Source organism: Mirounga leonina, unplaced genomic scaffold (genome assembly GCF_011800145.1).
Source record: "Mirounga leonina isolate KUSES-001 unplaced genomic scaffold, KU_Mleo_1.0 Mir_94, whole genome shotgun sequence".
NCBI lineage: Eukaryota > Metazoa > Chordata > Mammalia > Carnivora > Phocidae > Mirounga > Mirounga leonina.
This window is the reverse complement of record NW_023270855.1, coordinates 34,069,238-34,088,932: the sequence shown is the minus strand read 5'-3', so window position 1 is coordinate 34,088,932 and position 19,695 is coordinate 34,069,238. Positions and strand designations below refer to the sequence as shown.

The window sequence follows — 19,695 nt, the reverse complement described above, 5'->3', positions numbered from 1 at the left end:
AAATCATCCAAAAATTACAATATAAGTTATTTGCCCATATTGCCCACCCTGCCCACCACTAAAAGTCAAAGTTCCTCTCACATCTCTCTACGGAATCCCCATACTAAAATGCCAACACTATGCTTATCAAGCCAGAAGGTCCTTGGATTCATATAAAGTATAATGAATAACATAATCCCAAAACTACTATTTCAACCTCACATAAAAAGGTTCAAAACCAGCAACTCTCTTATTTGCCTATTTATAGCTCCTGATCAACTTTCCTAAAAAAAAAAAAAAAATGTATCTTGTACTGAGGCTTTCATAACGTATATATTTAACACTTACCAGTATATCTTCATTTTCATTTGGAAATTTTAGTTTTAGGTTTCCAGCAGCCACTAAAACTGCTTTTACTGCTCGCATTCCATAGTCATAATGAAATTGTGACGAGAGCTGTTCTGAGCAAAGCCTGTAGGTCATCACTATTTTCACAGACAGAGGTTTCGCATTCAAAAATCCATAGGAGTAGAGGGAGATTTCTGCTATGAGGGCATAGTTTGGAACCATCATAGCCACTGTTCTAAAAAGAACCTGAAGTATATAATGAATGAAATCTATTACTTATATAACGGAAACCATTTTTAAAAGCTGAGCACAAGCATCCCAACAGAATGTGGTGATATTCAAGCTTATTCCCCTAATGCAGCACATTTTCATTAATCCTGTAATTTTTTTTCAGTAGCACCGTAATGGTTTCATGTACTTTAATATGCATTAGATGCCTAAAAAAGTTTTTAGAGGTTTACCTTGTAGGTAATGGCAAAGGTAAAAGGGAGATTTACAAATATATGTGAGGAAATTATACCATTTTAAGTGGATGGTGCTGTTAGATTTAATTAAATTTACACTCTTGCAAGATATTACCTTAAGATTATCTGGTAATTCAGAACGTCCCGCATAGCCAGGGTTCATGGTAATGGCTACAAAGCAGTTTGGATTGAGCTTAAGCTCTGTCCCTTCAAAAACAAACACTTCCAGCTTCTGTTGAATGGCTCTCTGAATGCAAAGGATCTGTTGAGCTACCACTGACAGCACTTCCAACTCAATCCGATTAAATTCATCAAAGCAAGCCCAAGCACCAGAAGAAGCCAGTCCTTTAAAAAACTAAGAACAAGGAGAAAGGAGGTGAGTTTTCTTACTAAGGGGCATCATTTGTTAAACAAATATTTAATCTTTTAAGTCAAAACTGAAAACCAATAAACCCCCAAGTATAAAAACAATGTCTTTACCCCTAAAACTGAGGTTTAAGCAATGCATAAACATTCAAATAATGTGAATTCGTTTCAGTTTATCCAGTTGGACCTAGCTCTAAGTTTATAACATTCAATATGCAACTTTACCTTTCCCATTGCTAGATAATCTAGCCCATCTGAACAGTTGAACACCACACATTGGACTGCAAGAGCTTTAGCCAAGTCCTTGCTGGTTTCAGTTTTTCCTGTGCCTGCTGGCCCCTCTGGAGCTCCTCCGAGGTTCAAATAGAAGGCACCTATCTGAAGAGAAAAATATATGTGAAAAGAAATCCGTGCTTAACTGAAAAAAAAAGAAAGAAAGAAAACCTATAATAGACAATTGCTTACAAAATTGACTTATGCTTATTTGTAGCTTCAAAGGAGCAGTAATACAATTATATCGTTCAGTTAATTTTTAGCATGCACTTTTCCAGCTGCACAAGGAAAAGTGTATTATAATACCTCATGGGTATCCCATTTGCCTTTACAAACAAAGAGAATCTAGCCTTAAGGTATTCACATTGGGTCAGAAAGGTTTGATTAGAGATGGTTGTGGAGACAGTTGCGGAGATCATTAATGACAATCTCCATGGCTGTCTGCCAAGAGCCAACACCTGCAAATGAGTGTTGTAAATGGGGGCCCATCAGTTGGAAGAGAAACAGATGACCTAATACAGAATTTTGCTCAAAATTCACCTGGCTATGGTACTCCACTCATGGTATGTTTTCCATTTTCTCCATTCTTACAACACTGTTCTGCACTTCTCTTACTGGCATGATCACTTTCAACCTTGCATTACACTTAATTTTGTAGACTGTTTTTCCTCTCAATTAGTCTTTAAGCTGTTTGAGAGAAATGTCACCAATTTCTGAATTCTTTCTGGGTCCCCTGAAGGACTAGAACAGTGGCTGGAAATTTTTAGAAGCATATAAATTACAGTCAACTCCAACCATGGGGTTTCTTTCAAGAAAACTGGTATGAGAGTTAAGTACGAAACCTAACTCCTTTTAGAAAAAAATAGGGTTAAGGGACCAAAGTTGTACATATGGTACAGGTAAGGCATACGTGGGAGCTCTCTGTACTTTCTGCTTAAGTGTTCCGTGAACCTAAAACTGCTCTTAAAAAAGTCTATTAAAAAATAATTTAATAAAGGGGAGGAGCAAGATGGCAGAGGAGTAGGAGACCTAAATTTCATCTGGCCCCAGGAATTCAGCTGGATAGGGATCAAACCATTCTGAACACCTACAAACTCAACAGGAGATCGAAGAATAGAATACCAACAACTCTCTGAACGGAAAAGCGACCACTTTCTGGAAGGTAGGACGTGCGGAGAAGTGAATCTGAGGCGATATTCGGGAGGATAGACGGCAGGGGGAGGGGGCCTCCGTTGGCTGCTTCTGGCAAGTGATAGAGCAGTGGAGCACAAAATCGGAACTATTAGAAGTCGGCTCTGCCAAGGGATGTCACTCCATTGGCTAAGCAGGGGGTGGAACCCTCGCTGGGACAGTGTGGTCTCAGGACCCTCGGGGTCACAGAAAGACAAGGGATGCCTGAGTGTGGCAGAGCTCCCAGGTATCGGAGCAGGGAAGCCAACTGCAGAGACAGAGCCAAGGAGTGGGCTCTCAGCTCAGGGTTGCCATAAACCATGATCTGCGGCACAGTCGGGCCACTGCTCCTCCAGCAGGGACCCAACGAGCAGCAGATCCGGGGAGACTCCCCTTCCTGCCCTGGGACGAGTGGCGCAGGAGCGCACCGCAGGGATCTGCTGGGTTTGGAGATTCCAAACAGGGTCATGTACCAGAGATAGAAATGCTTGGTCACAGGCCAGGTGAGCACAGAGTGCGGCCGGAGACCGGGGAGACGGGAGTAACTGACTGCTTTTCTCTGGGGGCGCACTGAGGAGTGGGGTCCTGAGTTCTCGGCTCCTCCAGGGTGGAGACTGGGAGGCCACCATCTTCACTCTCAGCCTCCAAAGCTACACGGAAAGCTTGCAGGGAACAAAAGCTCCCGAGAGCAAACCCGAGCAGATTACTTAGCCCAGACCCTGCAAGGGCAGGGCAATTCCATCTCTGGCAAAGATATTTGGGAACCATGGCAACAGGCCCCTCCCCCAGAAGATCAGCAAGAACAGCCAGCCAAGACCAAGTTTACCTATCAATGAGAATGGCAGAACGCCAGAGCTAGGGAAATACTGCACACAGAATTCAGGGCTTTTTCCCCCATGATTCTTTAGTCTTTCAAAGTTAATTTTTTAAATTTTCTTTTTTCTTTCTTTCTATTTTTTTCATTGAATTTTTCTTCTTTCCTTTTTCAACCAACATCTTATCAATTCCTTTTTAAAAATCTTTTTTAATTTTCATTTTAGAGCCATATTCTATCCCTTCATTGTATTTAACCCTATTTTTTGTATATATATGTTTTTCTTTCTTTAAAATTTTGGGATACAGTTTCTTCTAACAGACCAAAATATACCCTAAATATAATGTATGACGTCCTAATCTCCTGCCTGATCACATTCTCTTTTAATTTTTTTCATTCTTTTTTCAACCAACTTCTTACATTAACAATTCCTTTTTTAAAATCTTTCTTAATTTTCATCTTTACAGTCATATTCCATCCCTTCATCATACTTACCCTTATTTTTGTATATATATAAGTTTTTCTTTCTTTAAAATTTTGGGAGGCAATTTCTTCTAACAGACCAAAATACACCCAAAATCTACTGTGCGGCTCTATTCTATTCACCAGCCTGATCATATTCTTTTTTTTTCTTCCCCCTTTCTTTTCTCCCTGGTTTCAGGTCTCTTCTGATTTGTTTAGTGTATACTTTTCTGGGGTTGTTGTTACCCTTTTAGCATTTTGTTCTCTCATTCATCTGTTCTCCTCTGGACAAAATGACAAGATGGAAAAAGTCACCTCAAAAAAAAGAACAAGAGGCAGTATTGACTGCCAGGGATGTAATCAATATGGACATTAGTAAGATGTTGGAACTAGAGTCCAGAATGACGATTATAAAGATACTAGCTGGGCTTGAAAAAAGCACAGAAAATACTAGAGAATCCCTTTCTGGAGAAATAAAGGAACTAACATCTAACCAAGTCAAAATCAAAAAGGCTACTAATGAGGTGCAATAAAAAATGGAGGCTCTAAATGCTAGGATAAATAAGGCAGAAGAGAGAATTAGTGCTATAGACCACCAAATGATGGAGAATAAAGAAGCTGAGAAAAAGAGAGATAAACAACTACTGGATCAAAAGGGAAGAATTTGAGAGATAAGTGATACCATAAAGCAAACAACATTAGAATAATTGGGATCCCAGAAGAAGAAGAAAGAGAGAGAGGGGCTGAAGGTATATTGGAGCAAATTATAGTGGAGAATTTCCCTAATTTGGGGAAGGAAACAACCATCAAAATCCAGGAGGCACAGAGAACCCCACTCAAAATCATTAAAAATAGGTCAACACTCTGACATCTAATAGTAACACTCACAAGTCTCAGAGACAGAGAAAATCCTGAAAGCAGCTCGGGACAAGAGGTCGGTAACCAACAATGGTAGAAACATTAGATTGGCAGCAGACCTATCCACAGAGACCTGGTAGGCCAGGAAGGACTGGCATGAAATATTCAGAGCACTAAATGAGAAAAATATGCAGCCAAGAATATCTAGTTAGGCTGTCATTGAAAACAGAAGGAGAGATAAGCTTCCAGGACAAACAAAAACTAAAAGAAATTGTTAACACCAAACCAGCCCTACAAGAGATATTGAAAGGGGTCCTCTAAGCAAAGAGAGAGCCTAAAAGTCACACAGACCAGAAAGGAACAGAGACGATATATGGTAACAGTCGCCTTACAGCCAATACAATAGCACTAAATTCATATCTTTGAAGAGTTGCCCTGAATGTAAATGGGCTAACTGCCCCAATCCAAAAACAGGGTATCAGATTGGATAAAAAAAAGAAAAACAAGACCCATCAATATGCTGTCTGCAAGAGACTCATTTTATACCCAAAGACACCTACAGATTTAAAGTGAGGGGCTGGAACACCATTCACAATGCTAATGCACATCAAAAGAAAGCTGGGGTAGAAATCCATGTATCACAAATTAGATTTTAAACCAAAGACTGTAATAAGAGATGAGGAAGGACACTATATCATACTTAAAGGGTCTATCCAACAAGAAGGTCTAACAAATTTAAATATCTATGCCCCTAACATGGGAGCAGCCAATTATACAAGCCAATTAATAACAAAACCAAAGAAACACATTGACAATAATACAGTAATAGTGGGGGACTTTAACACCCCCCCTTACTGAAACAGACAGGTCATCTAAGCAAAAGATCAACAAGGAAATAAAGGCTTTATATGACACACTGGACCAGATGGACTTCACAGATATACTTAGAACATTCCATCCCAAAGCAACAGAATACACATTCTTCTTGAGTGCACATGGAACATAATCCAGAATAGATCACAACCTGGGTCACAAATCAGGTCTCAACCAGTACCAAAAAACTGGGATCATTCCCTGCATATTTTCAGACCACAATGCTTTGAAACTAGAACTCAATCACAAGAGGAAAGTTGGAAAGAACTCAAATACATGGAGGCTAAAGAGCATACTACTAAAGAATGAATGGGTCAACCAGGAAATTAAAGAAGAATTTTAAAAATTCATGAAAACAAATGAAAATGAAAACACAACTGTTCAAAACCTTTGGGATGCAGCAAAGGCAGTCCTAAGAAGAAAGTATATAGCAATACAAGCCTTTCTCAAGAAACAAGAAAGTTCTCAAATACACAATCTAACCCTACACTTAAAGGAGCTGGAGAAAGAACAGCAAATGAAGCCTAAAGCCAGCAGAAGAAGAGAAATAAAAAAGATCAGAACAGAAATCAATGAAATAGAAACCAAAAGAACAGTAGAACAGATCAATGACACTAGGAGCTGGTTCTTTGAAAGAATTAATAAGATTGATAAACCCCTGGCAGACTTATCAAAAAGAAAAGAGAAAGAGCCCAAATAAATAAAATCATGAATGAGGAGGACCAACAACCAACACCAAAGAAATACAAACAATTATAAGAACATATTATGAGCAACTATATGCCAACCAATCAGACAATCTGGAAGAAATGGATGCATTCGTAGAGATGTATCAACTACCAAAACTGAACCAGGAAGGAACAGAAAACCTAAACAGACCCATGAACAGTAAGGAAATTGAAGCAGTCATCAAAAATCTCCCAACAAACAAGAGCCCAGGACCAGATGGCTTCCCAGGGGAATTCTACCAAACATTTCAAGAAAAATTAATACCTATTCTTCTGAAACTGTTCCAAAAAATAGAAATGGAAGGAAACTTCCAAACTCATTTTATGAGGTCAGCATTACCTTGATCCCCAAACCAGACAAAGACCCCATCAAAAAGGAGAATTACAGACCAATATCCCTGATCAACATGGATGCAAAAATTCTCACCAAAATACTAGCCAATAGGATCGAACAGCACATTAAAAGGATTATTCACCATGATCAAGTGGGATTTATTCCTGGGCTGCAAGCATGGTTCAACATCTGCAAATCAACCAATGTGATACAATACATTAATAAAAGAAAGAACAAGAACCTTATGATCCTCTCAATAGGTGCAGAAAAAGTACAGCATCCTTTCTTGATTTAAACTCTTCACAGTGTAGGGATAGAAGGTACATACCTCAATATCATAAAAGCCATCTATGAAAAACCCACAGCGAATATCATACTCAATGGGGAAAAACTGAGAGCTTTTCCCCTAACGTCAGGAACACGGCAAGGATGTCCACTATCACCACTGCTATTCAACATAGTACTAGAAGTCCTAGTCTCGGCAATCAGACAACAAAAAGAAATAAAAGGCATCAGAATCGGTAAAGAAGAAGTCAAACTCTCACTTTTTGCAGATGATATGATACTTTATGTGGAAAACCCAAAAGACTCCACCCAAAAACTGCTAGAACTCATACAGGAATTCAGTAAAGTGGCAGGAAACAAAATCAATACACAGAAATCAGTTGCATTAACAAGACAGAAGAAAGAGAAATTAAGGAGTCAATCTCATTTACAGTTGTGCCCAAAACCATGAGATACCTCGGAATAAATCTAACCAAAGAGGCAAACAATCTGTACTCAGAAAACTATAGAATACTCATGAAAGAAATTGAGGAAGACACAAAGAAATGGAAAAATATTCCATGCTCATGGATTGGAAGAACAAATACTGTGAAAATGTCTATGCTACCCAGAGCAATCTACACATTTAATGCAATCCCTATCAAAATACCATCAACTTTTTTCAAAGAAATGGAACAAATAATCCTAAAATTTGTATGGAACCAGAAAAAAAACCGAAAAGCCTGAGGAATGTTAAAAAAGAAAAGCAAAGCTAGTGGCATCACAATTCCAGACTTCAAGCTCTATTACAAAGCTGTCATCATCAAGACAGTATGGTACTGGCACAAAAACAGACACACAGATCAATGGAACAGAATAGAGAGCCCAGAAATGGACCCTCAACTCTATGGTCAACTAATCTTCGAAAAAGCAGGAAAGAATGTCCAATGGAAAAAAGACAGTCACTTCAACAAATGGTGTTGGGAAAACTGGACAGCCACATGCAGAAGAATGAAACTGGACCATTCCCTTACACCACACACAAAAATAGACTCAAAATGGATGAAAGACCTAAATGTGAGACAGGAATCCATCAAAATCCTTGAGGAGAACACAGGCAACAACCTCTTCAACCTCAGCTGCAGCAACTTCTTCCTAGAAACATCACCAAAGGCAAGGGAAGCAAGGGCAAAAATGAACTATTGGGACTTCATCAAGATAAAAAGCTTTTGCAAAGCAAAGGAAACAGTCAACAAAACCAAAAGACAACTGACAGAATGGGAGAAGATATTTGCAAATGACATATCAGATAAAGGGCTAGTATCCAAAATCTATAAAGAACTTATCAAACTCAACACCCAAAGAACAAATAACCCAATCAAGAAATGGGCAGAAGACATGAACAGACATTTCTGCAAAGAAGACAACCAAATGGCCAACAGACACATGAAAAAGTGCTCAACATCGCTCAGCATCAGGGAAATACAAATCAAAACCTCAATGAGATACCACCTCACACCAGTCAGAATGGCTAAAATTAACAAGTCAAGAAATGACAGATGTTGGTGAGGATGCAGAGAAAGGGGACCCCTCCTACACTGTTGGTGGGAATGCAAGCTGGTGCAGCCACTCTGGAAAACAGTATGGAGGTTCCTCAAAGTGTTGATAATAGAGCTACCCTATGACCCAGGAATTGCGCCACTGGGTATTTACCAAACAGATACAAATGTAGGGATCTGAAGGGGCACATGCACCCCAATGTTTATAGCAGCAATGCCCATAGTAGGCAAACTATGGAAAGAGCCCAGATGTCCATCAACAGATGAATGGATAAAGAAGATGTTGTGTGTGTGTGTGTCCTGTATACACACACACACACACAAACACACACACACAATGGAGTATTAGGCAGCCATCAAAAAAATGAAATCTTGCCATTTGCAATGACGTGGATGGAACTAGAGGGTATTATGCTAAGCGAAATAAGTCAGTTGAGAAAGATAAATATCATATAATCCTACTGATATGAAGAATTTGAGAAACAAGACAGAGGATCATAGGGAAAGGGAGGGAAAAATGAAACAGGATGAAACCAGAGAGGGAGACAAACCATACGAGACTCTTAATCTCAGGAAACAAACTGAGGGTTGCTGGAGTGGAGGGGGGTGGGTGGGAGGGATGGGGTGGCTGGTGATGGACATTGGGAGGGTATGTACTATGGTGAGCACTGTGAATTGTGGAAGACTGATGAATCATAGACCTGTACCTCTGAAACAAATAATACATTATATGTTAATTAAAATTTTTTTAAATAATAATTTAATAAAATACATTTTGATTAACAAATCATATTTTACATTTATTAAAATAAAAGAACAGTTTATTAAAGGCAGTATCAATATTTTACCCATCTTAAGTTTATAATTGCTATACTATTAATGCCTATTAACTCGATTGCTGGAAACCTCAGGTTCTCTCAAAATGCTTACAAATGGGTTCCCTTTATTATGGATAATAGAATTTTTTTTTCAGTGTCTAGTGTTCTAGACAAGTGTTTAATGGGATTCTGATCTTACAACTCAAAGCTATGAGCTTCCCCAAGTATTCACAGCTTCTGATTTTTCTGAGATCCCAGATAGGACACAGATGCTTGAGATTCATTTACCCAACAAATATTTAGGGACTGTGTACTTGTTCACCCCTAGAGTAGAGAACAAGACAGACATGGTCCCTGCTCTCTGGTAGCTTCCTGAGAAAGTAGAAGGTTTGGTGAAACATTTTATCCTAGATGCACTGGCACCCTTTACTGGCCATTGCATCCAACCCCCCAATTGCTGTATCAGCTACAAATAGCTCAGAACTGTCTTTTTCTCCTGAGAATTGCCCTTTATTAATAGGAGCTACTTTATCCATAAACACCCGAAAGCTTACTCACACGCCTGTTACCCTTAAAACTGTCAGTTAGCTTACCAGCAAAAATGGGTTTATTCAGGAATAGCAGACAAATGCAATTCAGAACATGCAAGCTACTACAAAACCATGGTTGTCTAGAGAACAAAGGAGAGGAATGCTCTTTTATAGAGGAAAGGGCCCGATGGGAGAGGCCATTATAAACAAGAAGTCCATTGGAGGAAACTGGGAGTTCCAAGTGTAGTAGCTTTTTATTGGCTGAGTTGTGATAGTCTCTTATTAGCTGGGCTCTTTCTGGACAAGAAGAAAGTCCTTATTCCTGTCTGGGAAGTCAAGTGCATGCTTTTTCCTCTTGGTTTTGCACAACAAGTGGCAGTAGAGCTTGAGAACTTCTCCTTCTGGTCTCCGAACTCTATTTTAGTGAGGTTTCCCTTTCTTTATTTTCGTACCCCTAGCCCCAGGGGTGACTGATAGCCAATGACCATAAAGGGATATAAAAGGCCCCTTTGCCTTAAAGTGGGGTACCCCCATGATGCCATTTATGCTCCAAAGCTCCCCCATGAGATCAGGCTAAGGCTATACTTCTGTTGAAATTACATCTTTATTTAGCTTTCCCCCCTATTTTCCTCACTTCCCTCCAGGTTTTTACTGAGGACATCCTCAGTAAATCATCTGCCCAAGAATCCCCATTTTGTCTCTGCTTCTAGAGAACTCAAGGAGACTTTAATTTTACTTACTCAGCACAGATGGATTGGTGTTTCTTGATGCTTCTTCTCAATTCCCAGGTAGGGTTGCCAGATTTAGCAAATAAAAATGCAGAATGCCCAGTTAAATTTGAATTTCAGAGAAACAATGAATAATTTATTAGTATAAGTATGTCCTGTGCAATATTTGGGACATACTTATACTAACAAATTATTCATTGTTTCTCTGAATTTCAAATTTATCTGAGAGTCCCATATTTTATCTGGCAACCTTATTCCTGGGTGGTTTGGGTTTTTTTGTTTTTGTTTGTTTTTTATAGTCATAGCTTTATCTTCCATAGGTTCTCAACAAGCACAGACCTTACACATTTCACACCCCCTACATTTCAGCTTTCTCCCTCCTTTTCAACAGAACTAACTTTGAGTTCTAAGGCTCAGATGGACTTTACTCATCTTCCTGTCATGTCTCCCAGAACCCCACTGCAAAAACTGATACCATTTTCTGAAGCTCCTATTTTCTCTTTAAATCTCTAATACCTTCTTTTTCCAATTATCCCCAATGGGAGTGACTCATGATTTTCAAGCATTAATATCCAAACACTCTTGTATTCTACAAAAGCATCCAGAAGTAAATATTCATTACTATAATTTCATATAAAGGGATTTTGGGATTAGGAAGGGATAGCTCTATTCAACTATTACAGGTAAGAGAATAAAATGAGGATAGCCATGTTAAATTTGGATAAGAAAATATGACAACAAACCAAAAAGTAATTTTTAATGTATGAATTAAAATAATTTAAATGCATACCAATGTTCTGTAACACCTGTCAGTTAGAGGTGTAATGACAAGTCGAGGTGAATTACCAAGATATTCATAAGCATATTTTACATTGCAATTAATGATACGAACTCGAGCATTTTCAAATTCCCAATAATATCGAAGCTGAGCAAGCCACTGGAAATCTGTATCATGGGACACACCTAGAAAGAATAAATTAAAACAAGACACATAATCCTGAAATGGAAAAATAATTTGAAAAATAGGTATCCTATCATCTTTTATAACAGCAAATAATTTGTTTTCCAATTTATAAAAAGATCATGTAAAATAAATTCTGTTGAGAGAGAAAAAGATGTATAGTATAAATCTTTGTTTCTAGAAGCTATTAATATTTTATCTTTAACATTACAGGAAAGAGTCACATACCCATATCAATCATGTCCATGACCACATCTCTGGCATGGACATCAATTGTAACCAAAGCTCCCAGAGTAATCCTGGTCTGCTTAGACAGTTTTCCCCTTACCAGCTCTACAATATCATTTAGTTGATTCTGAAGTTCCTTATAGTACTTCTTTAATGCCTACAAAATAAAAAAGTAATTAAACTAATGGTATATAGTATTTAAAACATGTATTTTATATATTCTTTTACAAAACAATTCTGACTTCATAATATATCTTAATATAGAAATGAATTCTAGAACAGAATGACTTTGTCTAAGCTTCATAAAATACAAGAACAGGTTTCCAAAGAATTGTATAATTTTAATGCTAGGTGTACAAACTGGTGGGAAGACTGCCTTTACAAAGAATAGATAAGCTAACTAAGAAACATAGCAGTAGAAAAGAATGTATATGTAAAAAAAAGCTTTGGGGCACCTGGATGGCTCAGTTGGTTAAGCATCCGACTCTTGATTTTGGCTCAGGTCATGATCTCAGGGTTGTGAGATCAAGCCCCACTTCAGACTCCCTGCTGAGCATGGAGCCTGCTTAAGATTCTCCCTCTCCCTCTGCCCCTCCCCTGTGCACGCTATAAATTAATTAATTAATTAATTAGATAAATAAATAAATAAATAAATGCTTTACCTCTGTCCCACCACTTATAACTTCCTGTGTCTCAGAAGTCCAGAACATTTGAGAAACACAAAGTACAACTTGGCCAGGCCACTCTCGAACCCAATCTTTTCTTGCAGATTCTGGATAAGCCTGAGTAATTAAAATGCATTTCTAACTTTAAAAGATTATGAAAGGAATAAAAAGCTAAATGTCTAACAATAGGGAAATAACAATATTTGGTACATTCATAGGCTAGAACATCACATAGTCATGAAAACTTTCAGATGACTATTTAAAAGAAAAATTGTTATAAATTATATTTTTAAATTATTTGTTTATTCATAAAAGAGTAGAAAAATGAACATTAATATGTTAACAGTTATCTCTGGAAGAATTTAATTGTTGATTATTCTCGAAAGTGATTTCTATATGATTTTTATGTTGCTTTGCTATGGGGAGTTCTCAAGTTTTCTATATAGAATACATATTAGTTCTATTATAATGAAATATAAGGGTTTTATTAATCTGTAAAAAAAAAGTCAGTCTAATAGATTATATATTGATGCTGATTTAATTGAAAAGGAGACTACACAATCTAGTGGAGGACTGGGTTAGTAGTTAGAACCCTTGTAGGATTTATCTATAGCTTTTCTAAAAACTTATATGACCAGAGTATACAATTTGAACAATTAAATATTTGTTGAATTATACATAATTTAACAATCTGTGCTTTTGAGTTCAAATTATACTCTCATTTCTTTCTAACATTTTTATGTTCAAAATGCATTTAAATGGATTGAGGGTGAAGTTTAACCTTTTAAAAAAAATAACATGCTTCAAGTGATAATAGTAGATTCAAATTATAAACTGAAAAAACTGCAGAACAAAATTTGAAGTTGACACTAATGGGAACTATATTTTTAATACAGTAACACCATCTTGGAAAAAATAATGTTGAACGTAAAGATATAAACTTAAATGCATTGTATTAGCAATATTTGGAAATAAAAACAAGTGACAAGTTTCAAAGAAGGATAAGTTTCAAAGAATGTATGAGCCATTGCTAGGTACATAGAAGGTAAATTTCTATACTAATTAAGGAAATACTTTCATGGATAATGTTGATTTTTTCCTGCATATTTTAATCTGTTTGGGATCATAAATAGAAAAAGAAGAGAAAAAGTCAAGATTTATCTGCAGGAACATTGAAACTGAATAGAATAGCCACTGCAATAAAATGAGCTTCACCGCGTGAAAGAAAAGGGATACCTCACTCATATAAAGTAAGTTTGCTGGATTTTAAAAGGCTGCAATGCCTTTTAAATGCCTTTTTTTGAGAGGGGAAAGATGGCAGAGGAGTAGGGGGACCCTATTTCAACTGGTCCCAGAATTGAGCTGGATATCTACCAGACCTCTCTGAGCACCCATGAAACCAGCCTGAGATGTAAGAAGATCTGGATCTCTACAAACAGAATATCGCAGGCAGTTGGTTTTGAGGTACGAAGCAGAGAGCCGTGATTCTGCGGGCAGATACCGGAGGATAAACAGCAGCAGGAGGGTGCCTGGACGTGGGGATCCTATACAGCCGGTGAATGACAGCGTCGCGCGCTGCGGACAGGCACAGACTGGCAGACCGGTAGCGTGGGGAAAGGACTTTAGGGCAGCCCCCGGGGTGGAAAACCCAGCGCGCACGCGAACTGCAGCGCCCCCCCCCTCCCCGGCAGAAACCCGGAGCGACAGTCGCACTCACGCGAACTGCAGCCTCTGAGATGGAAACCCAGTGAGCCGGGGTCGCGCAGGTGAACTGCAACCCCTGGGGTGGAAACCCCCAGCGGTGGAGTTGCGCGCGCTTGAACTGGGAGTGGCTGGCGGTTTTAGAAGCACAAAGGGCAGAGACGTGCCCCGATCTGGAGGCAGGACTGGGAGTGCTGCGGAGGGGCACACAACCCAGGACACTGCAGTTTATAGCAGCACGGACAGAAACGGAGAGAGTGTGGCCTGGAGGGCTCACTGAAGAACAGACTGCGGTCTCTGCTCTGAGGCAGAGGGTTGGAAACGGTCTCTTCTGCTCTGACTCGCAGAAGAGACACGGAAAGCTGCCAGGGAAAGGCGCCAGAGAACAAAAGCCCCAAAGACTGATTCCCACTGAGCCCATCCCCCACCACAGGGGCGCAGGGCAACTCCGTCCCTCCGAACAGGGTTGCCTGAGTAACAGCGCGGCAGGACCCTCCCCCAGAAGACAGGCTGGGAAAACAAGAGGCCAGCAACCCTAAGGTCCCAAGAAAACAGGTGCATCTTGCTTGGGTTCTGGTCAATAATTTGGACTCTATACATTCCCTCAAACACCCATCAACAGAATGACTAGGAGGAGGAGCCCCCAAAACAGAAAAGACTCAGAGATTATGACTTATGCTGCAGATTTACAAATGGATGCAGATATAACCAAGATGTCAGAGATGGAATTCAGGCTAGCAATTGTGAAGACAATGGCTAGCATGGAGAAATCAATTAATGGCAACATAGAGTCTTTAAGGGCAGAAATAAAAGGTGAATTGGCACAACTTAAAAATGCTATCAATGAGATCCAATCCAATCTAGATAATCTAACAGCTAGGGTAATTGAGACAGAAGAGAGAATAAGTGACCTGGAAGACAATATAATAGATAAAAAAGGGAAAAGAGGAGGCCAGGGAAAAACAACTCAGAATCCATGGATCAGAGAAATAAGTGACACCATGAGGTGCTCCAATGTCAGAATAATTGGAATCCCGGAGGGAGTGGAGAGAGAGAGAGAGGACTAGAAGATGTACTTGAGCAAATTGTAGCTGAGAACTTCCCTAATCTGGGGAATGAAACAAACATTCGAGTCCTAGAGGCAGAGAGGACCCCTCCCAAGATCAAGGAAAACAGGCCAACACCCTGGCATGTAATAGTAAAACTTGCAAATCTTAGAACCAAGGAAACCATCTTAAGGGCAGTTAGGGGGAAGAGATTCCTTACATACAGAGGGAGGAACATCAGAATAACGTCAGACCTATCCACAGAGACCTGGCAAGCCAGAAAGGCCTGGCAAGACATATTCAGGGTACTAAATGAGAAGAACATGCAGCCAAGAATACTTTATCCAGCAAGGCTATCTTTTAGAATGGATGGAGAGATGCAGAGCTTCCACGACCGGCAGAAACTGAAAGAATATGTGACCACTAAGCCGGCCCTGCAAGAAATATTAAGGGGGGTTCTATAGAAGGAGAAAGACCCCAAGAGTGATATACAATAGAAATTTACAGGGACAATCTATGAAAACAACATCTTCATAGGCAACATGATGACAATTCATATCTTTCAATAATCACTCTCAATGTGAACAGCCTAAATGCTCCCATAAAACGGCACAGGGTTGCAGATTGCATAAAAAGACAAGACCCATCCATATGCTGCCTACAAGAGACTCATTTTGAACCTAAAGATACATCCAGACTGAAAGTGAAGGGATGGAGATCCATCTTCCATGCCAGCAGACCTCAAAAGAAAGCTGGGGTAGCAATTCTTGTATCAGGCAAATTAGATTTTAAACTAAAGCCTGTAATAAGAGACACGGAAGGACACTATATCATTCTTAAAGGGCCTATCCAACAAGAAGACCTAACAATTGTAAATATCTACACCCCCAACATGGGAGCAGCCATCTACATAAGCCAACTGTTAACCAAAATAAAGAGTCATATTGATAACAATACGTTAATTGTAGGAGACCTCAATACTCCACTCTCAGCAATGGTCAGATCATCTAAGCAGAAAACCAACAAGGAAACAAGAGCTTTGAATGATACACTGGACCTCATAGATATTTACAGAACATTCCACCCTAAAACAACAGAATACTCATTCTTCTCGAGTGCACATGGAACTTTCTCCAGAATAGACCACACACTGGGTCACAAATCAGGTCTCAACCGATACGAAAAGATTGAGATTATTCCCAGGATATTCTCTGGCCACAATGCTTTAAAACTGGAACTCATCACAAGAAAAAATTTGGCAGAAATTCAAACACTTGGAAGCTAAAGACCACTCTTCTCAAGAATGTTTGGGTCAACCAAGAAATCAAAGAAGAACTTAAACAATTCATGGAAATCAATGAGAACGAAAACACATCAGTCCAAAACCTATGGGATACTGCAAAGGCAGTCCTAAGGGGGAAATACATAGGCATCCAAGCCTCACTCAAAAAAATAGAAAAATCCCGAATTCACCAACTAACTCTACACCTTAAAGAACTAGAGAAAAAACAATAAATGATGCCTAAGCCACGCATTAGAAGAGAAATAATTAAAATTAGAGCAGAAATCAATGAATTAGAAACCAGAAATGCAGTAGATCAGATCAACGAAACTAGAAGTTGGTTCTTTGAAAGAATTAATAAGATCAATAAACCACTGGCCAGACTTATCCAAAAGAAAAGAGAAAGGACCCAAATTAATAAAATTATGAATGAAAGGGGAGAGATTACGACTAACATCAAGGACATAGAAACAATTATTAGAAATTATTATCAACAACTATATGCCAATAAACTGAGCAATCTGGATGAAATGGAGGCCTTCCTGGAAACCTATAAGCTGCCAAGACTGAAACAGGAAGAAATTGACAACCTGAAGAGGCCAATAACCAGTAACGAGATTGAAGCAGTGATCAAAAACTTCCCAAAAAACAAGAGTCCAGGGCCTGATGGATTCCCTGGGGAATTCTACCAAACATTCAAAGAAGAAATAATACCTATTCTACTGAAGCTATTTCAAAAAATAGAAACAGAAGGAAAACTTCCAAACTCATTCTATGAGGCCAGCATTACCTTAGTCCCCAAACCAGGCAAAGACCCCATCAAAAAGGAGAATTTCAGACCGATATCCCTGATGAATATGGATTCCAAAATTCTCAACAAAATCCTAGCTAATAGGATCCAACAATACATTAAAAGAATCATCCACCACGACCAAGTGGGATTTATCCCCGGGATGCAAGGGTGGTTCAACATTCGCAAATCAATCAATGTGATAGAACACATTAATAAGAGGAGGGAGAAGAACCATATGGTCCTCTCAATTGATGCAGAAAAAGCATTTGACAAAATACAACATCCTTTCCTGATTAAAACTCTCCAGAGTATAGGGATAGAGGGAATATTCTTCAATTTCATAAAATCCATCTATGAAAAACCCACAGTAAATATCATCCTCAATGGGGAAAAGCTGAGAGCCTCTCCCTTAAGATCAGGAACACGTCAAGAGTGCCCACTCTCACCACTGTTGTTCAACATAGTACTAGAAGTCCTAGCAATAGCAATCAGACAACAGAAAGAAATAAAAGGTATTCAAATTGGTAAAGAAGAAGTCAAACTCTGTTTGCAGATGACATGATACTTTATGTGGAAAGCCCAAAAGACTCCACCCCAAATTACTAGAACTCATCCAGCAATTCAGTAATGTGGCAGGATACAAAATCAATGCACAGAAATCAGTTACTTTCTTATACACTAACAACACAACTGTAGAAAGAGAAATTAAAGAAACGATTCCATTTATAATAGCACCAAAAACCATAAGATACCTCAGAATAAACCTAACCAAAGAGGTAAAGGATCTATACTCTAGGAACTACAGAACACTCATGAAAGAAATTGAAGAAGACACAAAAAGATGGAAAAATATTCCATGCTCATGGATCAGAAGAATAAACATTGTTAAAATGTCTATGCTACCCAGAGCAATCTATACCTTTAATGCCATCCTGATCAAAATTCTTATGACATTTTTCAAAGTGCTGGAACAAACAATCCTAAAATTTGTATGGAATCAGAGAAGACCCTTAATCGCCAAGGAGATGTTGAAAAAGAAAAACAAAGCTGGGGGCATCGCGTTGCCCAATTTCAAGCTATACTACAAAGCTGTGATCACCAAGACAGCATGGTACTGGCACAAAAACAGACATATAGACCAATGGAACAGAACAGAGAACCCAGATATGGACCCTCAACTCTATGGTCAAATAATCTTTGACAAAGCAGGAAAAAACATGCAATGGAAAAAAGACAGTCTCTTCAATAAATGGTGCTGGGAAAATTGGACAGCCACATGCAGAAGAAGGAAACTCGACCATTCTCTAACACCATTCACAAAGATAAACTCAAAGTGGGTGAAAGACCTCAATGTGAGACAGGACTCCATCAAAATCCTAGGGGAGAACATAGGCAGTAACCTCTTTGACATCGGCCACAGCAACTTCTTTCAAGATACATCTCCAAAAGCTAGTGAAACAAAAGCAAAAATGAACTTTTGGGACTTGATCAAGATAAAAAGCTTCTGCACAGCAAAGGAAACAGTCAACAAAACAAAGAGGCAACCCACAGAATGGGAGAAGATATTTGCAAATGACACTACAGATAAAGGGCTGGTATCCAAAATCTATAAAGAACTTCTCAAACTCAACACCCAAAAAACAAATAATCAAGTCAAAAAGTGGGCAGAAGAGATGAACAGACACTTCTCTGAAGAAGACATACAAATGGCTAACAGACACATGAAAAAATGTTCATCATCATTAGCCATCAGGGAAATTCAAATCAAAACCACACTGAGATACTACCTTACACCAGTTAGAATGGCCAAAATGGACAGGGAAAGAAACAACAAATGTTGGAGAGGTTGTGGAGAAAGGGGAACCCTCTTACACTGTTGGTGGGAATGCAAGTTGGTACAGCCACTTTGGAAAACAGTGTGGAGGTGCCTCAAAAAATTAAAAATAGAGCTACCCTATGACCCAGCAATTGCACTACTGGGTATTTACCCCAAAGACACAGATGTAGTGAAAAGAAGGGCCATATGCACCCCAATGTTCATAGCAGCAATGTCCGCAATAGCCAAACTGTGGAAAGAGCCGAGATGCCCTTCAACAGATGAATGGATAAAGAAGATGTGGTCCATATATACAATGGAATATTACTCAGCCATCAGAAAGGATGAATACCCAACTTTTACATGAACATGGATAGGACTGGAGGAGATTATGCTAAGTGAAATAAGTCAAGCAGAGAAAGTCAATTATCATATGGTTTCACTTATTTGTGGAACATAAGGAATAACATGGAGGACATTAGGAGAAGGAAGGGGAAAATGGGCGGGGAGAATTGGAGGGAGAGATGAAACATGAGAGACTATGGACCTGAGAAACAAACAGGGTTTTAGAGGGGAGGGGGAGGGGGGATTGGTTAGCCCGGTGATGGGTATTAAGGAGGGCACATACTGCATGG

At 39.0% G+C, this 19,695-nt stretch overlaps 1 protein-coding gene across 1 annotated transcript in view; it reads right to left on the bottom strand.

Annotated features, from left to right (window-relative positions):
• Positions 1 to 19,695, bottom strand: part of DNAH12 (dynein axonemal heavy chain 12) — a 229,700-nt gene that overhangs the window by 142,279 nt on the left and 67,726 nt on the right. The window contains exons 23-28 of the mRNA XM_034996444.1: positions 12,420 to 12,539; positions 11,758 to 11,914; positions 11,359 to 11,531; positions 1,383 to 1,535; positions 907 to 1,146; positions 328 to 573 (exon numbers count right to left, since the gene is read on the bottom strand). Coding sequence (XP_034852335.1) covers positions 328 to 573; positions 907 to 1,146; positions 1,383 to 1,535; positions 11,359 to 11,531; positions 11,758 to 11,914; positions 12,420 to 12,539 — 1,089 coding nt within the window. The remainder of the gene's footprint in view (positions 1 to 327; positions 574 to 906; positions 1,147 to 1,382; positions 1,536 to 11,358; positions 11,532 to 11,757; positions 11,915 to 12,419; positions 12,540 to 19,695) is intronic.